The sequence below is a fragment of the Perkinsus marinus genome (genome assembly GCF_000006405.1).
Source record: "Perkinsus marinus ATCC 50983 genomic scaffold scf_1104296951630, whole genome shotgun sequence".
NCBI classification, from domain to species: domain Eukaryota; phylum Perkinsozoa; order Perkinsida; family Perkinsidae; genus Perkinsus; species Perkinsus marinus.
In genome coordinates, this window is record NW_003209199.1 from 1 (window position 1) to 5,656 (window position 5,656).

Below are 5,656 nucleotides of genomic sequence, written 5' to 3' on the forward strand. Positions count from 1 at the left end.
CTCTCTGTCGGTGGGCTTGTGTGCCCCTCGTGGGCCTCGCTGGGTTGCGGTGTGCGTGGCTGCATCGGTGCTGGGGGTTCCTTTCGTACCGATGGTCCAGGACCTGCATGCCAATACCAAAAATGAGGGAGAAATTAGGAAGATCGCCGCTACTACTAGAGACCGTAACTCTGCTATTCTGAATGGCATACGACCGGCCGTCTTGGTCGTGGACGAGACCAGTACGCCTAGAGAAACCATCGACCTGGCTGTCAGTGTTGGTACCAGCAAGATTGTCGATATTAATTCGTTGCTCGACGGAGCGACGCAAATTGATCCTAACGAACCCTTGGAGCCTTTGCAGTCTGTGAAGAGGGAATCCCCATTATGGTGAGTTTTGGTACATCTGCTTCGCTCCGCTGTCATTTATGCGTCTTGTCAGTCTACTCTACACTGGGGGTACGACGAAAGCGTCGAAATGTGCAGTAGTTTCCCAAGGCATGCTGGCTCACGAGTTCGTATCATATCCTCTAATCGTCCCCGAGTCCCGCCGCGGAGAGCTACTGCTGAGGGGACCCCGAGTGCTTCAGCAGTCCTCATCTTATTGGGGGGCTACATGCATTGGTCAGCTGTCGCTCTCCTTGGCGTTGAGAGGCTGTTTGGTGATGGTGGATACGTCATCTAGAAGTTCCCTCTGTGATGGTATGGCAAGTATGGATCTTAGAACGATGATAACACGACTTGAAATCAACGTCATTGGGGTTGTCCCGAGCCAACTGGCGGCTACCACTCTGGACGAGAAGGTGCAGGAGAGCCTCATCGCAGTCTTTACATGGGGTGAGAAGCTGACGGCAGTGATTGGCGATGAGTGGAGTGCTAAGGTGAGCTTCGGCGCGAGTGGGGGAGAAACGACATGTGTGGGAATCGAACCGGGGTAGCGGTTTTGAAACCGCCAGTGTGTTTGGCCCTCCTTTAGCCATGGCTGGGTTTATTACATGTTGTCCAGATACCAATTGTTATAGAGCTGCTGGTAGCCACCGAGTATTGGCTCAGCATGTATCGGGTGGTCACTCCATCCACCCCCACTGGGCCGGTCTTCACCGTCGTGCCAGGGGTGCGTGTGACGACTCTTTCCGAGGATGAGACCACCACTGGCCTAACCAAGGGAGAGCTACTCCTAGCAGGCCCCAGTGTGACCGAAACAGGGTACATCGAGGCGGCTGAGAACCAGGGGCTCTTCTTGGACACCGGTGATGGACGGTTCTTCCGCACTAAGGACCTCATTCAAGTGTTGCAATGGCGGTCCCAAGGCTCAGTAGAAACGCTGAGGTAGGGCGAGGTGGTCCTCGTGGGGAAGGTTGTATACCTTCCGGTGTCCCCAGGTACCTTGGGCGTAGCGATATGTTCATCAAGTTGGGGGGCCAATGGGTCGACTTGGAGGCTCTACAGGAGAAAATAGTGGCCTTGCCTTGTATCAAGGAGGCGGTACTGCTACAGCAAGAGCAGCAGACTCAAGAGTATGGCGTTGAGGAAAGGCTAGGAGGGATAAGATTTCAACATGATGGAGAAAGGGCCTCTGTACATGCCTTTATTATAATGAAGTAAGTCCAGCAAGGCAGCAAGGGCGGTCTAGAGGGTCGTCGTTGTTGTAGGCCCTTCCGACTGGCCACAACGGCTGAGGTCCAGAGGCTCCTCCCCAGCGGCAACGTCGTTCGAGTTCATTGGCTAGCACTGGAGACCCTCCCACGGCACTCAGCTACCTGCAAGATAGACCGTCGTTCACTGCTGGGGATGGTCAGGGATGATGATATCGTACCAGCGGCTACGGAAGTGGAGGTTGCCAGATGCTTTGGGTATCTCGCTCGGTGGTCCATCATCACTCTCACAATAGCTGTGGTCTACTATCTGGCCCTTGGCCTCACTGGTATGTTCCTTGCGGCCCACTTCAACATGACCTATTGGGTGTTCTTTATGGTGGACGGTAACATATGGATAACATTGGAAAAGAGTATGCCTCCATATGTGGCTGACGGGTCGGGGTTTCGTCGTCTGCTTCGCTCCGCCTTGGCTGCTATTTTTTGGGTACTGCATTTCTTTGCGAGTGAGTTGAAGCAACTCGACCGGTGGACAAAATGTAAAGTCCCTGGCATCGGTGGGGTCGTGGCCAGCCTCCTCTTTACGGGGGGCCTCCTGTGGGCCATGGGTTTGGTGTCCTCCTCAGCGGTATGGTGTTGGTCGTGGCAAGGGGTGGTCGTGGTCTCCTCTGGTCTATGGTTGGGCAAGGCCTTCCCTCGGCTCGACCAGTGCTCTAGAGACCTATCATTCTGGCGACGATGTGTCCATGGAGTGGTATTGGTAGTGCAGTTCAACGTGTTATGGTGGACTACTATTGGCCGTAGCATTGAGAAGGACTCTTGGGTAGCTGATTGGACCTCCGAACCAGGAGCTCGACGCTGGGTACCATCGTGGCTGAGGAACTGCTCGGTGGATCTACGACTATATGGCCTGGCTGAATGTAGGAAGGGGAGGACTCGGCGCTCCTGTAGAAGCGGGGTTGAGAGGGAAGAGTTCCTCATGGATAGTGTGAGTTGGAAGAGGAGCGGTATGGTTGGTTCGATAATGGCAATGTTCAGGTGCTTGTATCCCCTCGAGATCTGCGACACTGTCGTGACCGTGAGGAGGGTGGTGTTGAGGGTATATTCGATAGTAGAAGGACGGTTGGAGAGGAGAAGGCCAGTGGGTACGAAGAGTCGTACTACTACTCGTGGATGGATGCAGAGGAGGAGCCTAGAGAGTGCCCACTGCCGTCGACGATACAGATATCAACGCAGCAGTGGGCCGAGATGCGACGAGAGGCTGTGGAGAATATCGATAGATGGTATGCAGGACGATACGATGGGTTGGTGTTGGAAGGGGAGGATTATGCTACGGCTAAGGGGATGTTGGAGGAGGAGGAAAGGAGGCAGCTGAGGAGCCCCTCGACGTCGGTGGGAGGCCAGTTGGAAGTGTCCGAGACGTCGACCACACCAACACTGGGCGCTGGGGATGACGAGTCCAGTGATAGTGATGTGGACGAGGAGTGGTATGCGGGGGGTGAAGAGGATGCGCCGGTGAGTGTAGAGGCTGAGCCCAAGGTAGAGTTGAAGAGTGCCAAGCCGTTGGCAAAGAGGCTGGCCCTGTTGGTGGAAAGGCAGTTGACTTTCAGTATAGAAGACTTCGACGCTGATGTGGTGTCCAGTATAGACTCCTTAGGAGCTGTCCAGCTCGCCCACAGTATTAGGACGGAGCTCAGGATGACCGGGCTCCTCCTCACAGTGGGAGATGTCCTCAAGTGCCGCAGTGTGAACGACTTAGTCGCTGTGGTTGAGGCAAAGAGCGTCGCTGGAGGGTTAGGGGGTGACGAGGAGGAGGACGAGGGAGAGGGTGATGGTGGGAAGTGGACAGAGAAATTGTCGAGGATCCTCGATGGGGTCACTGGTGTTGACCCTACGGGCCGCCGTGGCCCCAAAGCTGCTGGTATACCTGTGCAGGTGTGGGGGTGGCAAGGAGTATGTGCTTGGATGTTGGAGTGGCATGGCGGTAGCGGCGGCCGCGGCAGCGAGGAGGAAGAAGAAGAGGAGGTGGACCTGTTCGCCCTACAGGCAGCGGTCCAAGCGGTGGTCTCTCGACAGGCCTCTATGAGGGTTAGTAACGATATTGGTATCGGCTACTACACCTTCATGAACGAGGGTCTGTCTGTCCAAGGCATGGTCAAGTACATGGCTCTGACTAAAGGGGGTCGCTTTTTCTCTTGGATAGCTGCTATCGCGTATGCAGTGGGTCGTTGGGTACTCTGGCCGCTGTGGGGTCGTATACATATCACCCCTTCAGTAGAGGGGCGCCCTGGTTCGGTGAGAGTGAGGGAGTTCAATTCTCGAGAGGCTCTGAGACGCTGGGTCCACTCTGAGAAGAGGCACGGGTTCCGGTCCCCTTTGGGAATAGATATCGTACAGCTCGATGAGAGCCTCGATGGCTGTGGACCAGTGCGGACCTTCGTTCGAGTCTTCGTCACACATGCCTTTTCTGATGGCTTCAGTGTGGTCCCTTTACTCAGTGACCTCAACGAGGCTTATGCGGCGGTTAGAAGAGGCTCCCATAGGGGCCCACGGAATCGACTACTACCACCCCTACGGGTTTCAGGAGCTCAGGTCCAAAGTGGACGGCTGAGGCGAACTCTAATGGACAGAGCACGAGATCTTCATGGTGACACCCTCTACCCTTGCTATACCGTGGACCACACTACGGTGCCTCAGCAAGGGTTCGGTCACTGTGTGAAGCTTTTACCATCTATTCATCTGGTACTCCACAGTGTTGGTCGTAGACTAGGAGCCCCTCTGGACGTGGTACTCCTGGCGGCAATTGTCCTGGCGTCTGTGAGGGAGAGGGGATGGCGCAGAGTAGCCAAGGCGACTCTGGTGGTACCTCTGAGGGATGGACCCACTGAGCACCAGCTGGTGGGCCTATTCGCTGATCTTAGGAATATCGACATACCATTGGAGGACGTCCCCGAAGACAACGGGCAACCCTGTGCGACCAGCGTCCTCAATTTGGTACGGCTGTTAGCATTGGTTTGGAGCTTTAATGTGCATCCTTAGGTCCTAACATTACGGCACATTATCAAGTTCCGTCGATGGACCATCCCGACTCCTCTGAGTAGCTGTGAGCGGCTCCTGGTGAACCTCCTACCGGCACAGTTCCCTTCGGAGACGGACACCTCTGGACGGTTCGAGCAGAACTTGAATATCATACCGCTCCCTCAAGGGAGTTCTGTTTCTGCGACGAGGGCGATGGATATTGCTTGTGACCAGACAAGTCGATGTTCCTGGGCTCTGAGATTCAAATGCCGTCAGCCGGACTACACTCGAGAGGACCTCGCCAACTGGCTGAGGCACTTCCAAGACGCCTTGAGGGACATGGTCGTTGACCCTATGCGCCCGCTATACCATTAGCCCTGATTACTTCAAGGGATTACTGTTTGATGAGACCAGTGTCCTATTTAAAGCTGCGCCCTTCGTTTCCATCTGCGTGCTTTCTACTGTATCGTGTTGTCACTGTAACGATGTTATGGTATCAGCTCTCTTACCTTGGTCACAATGGCGAGGCCACGTCACTACTGCTTCCAGTTGGTGGGGAAGCGATGCAAGCAAACGAGCTCCGTAGGCTGAGGGTTGTGAACGCCGTAAAAGACGAAAGCTCATCATCCCTATCCTGGAGCGAGTGGGTCAAGGAAACAACACTCTGGGGAGGTAGAGTTCACCAGGTTCAGAGAACCTAGCATGGCGACGTCGATGCATTGCTCCTGGTTATGTGACTTCGATGAGTTGCCGCCGCTGCATGCTCCGGCTATTTATGATGCTGACGTTTCTGGGGTGTGGGCCTCGTCGGTCAGTGTCCCGCTCTACGCGGTTGTGGTCTCCTGGAATCCTCGAGCTGGCGGGTCTTCTCATCATCCTGGTGGTGCCGACTTCTCTGACTACTGTTTTCATGGAGATGATTTAATGGAGAGCGCACATGATTCGAAGTGTCGGTCACAGCGGAGGAACTCCAGTTGCTCATAGATTTTCAAAGACTGCAACCATGTGAATGTGTCTAGCGTGATTCACCACTGATATCTCTCAGGAATGAAAACACTGTGAAA

The 5,656-nt window shown here is 54.8% G+C and overlaps 2 protein-coding genes across 2 annotated transcripts; both read left to right on the plus strand.

The window, feature by feature from the left end:
• Positions 1–91: 91 nt before the first annotated feature.
• Positions 92–373, plus strand: Pmar_PMAR025487 (hypothetical protein; the record flags this gene model as incomplete). Its single annotated transcript, XM_002777482.1, has 1 exon — positions 92–373. One exon carries the CDS (start codon positions 92–94, stop codon positions 371–373), a length of 282 nt encoding a protein of 93 aa, XP_002777528.1.
• A 319-nt stretch (positions 374–692) lies between these two features.
• Pmar_PMAR025488 (hypothetical protein) lies at positions 693–4,613 on the plus strand (the record flags this gene model as incomplete). Its single annotated transcript, XM_002777483.1, has 6 exons — positions 693–860; positions 986–1,308; positions 1,362–1,580; positions 1,632–2,012; positions 2,526–2,562; positions 2,613–4,613. The coding sequence occupies 6 exons, from the start codon at positions 693–695 to the stop codon at positions 4,611–4,613; spliced, it is 3,129 nt and encodes a 1,042-aa protein (XP_002777529.1).
• Positions 4,614–5,656: the final 1,043 nt, after the last annotated feature.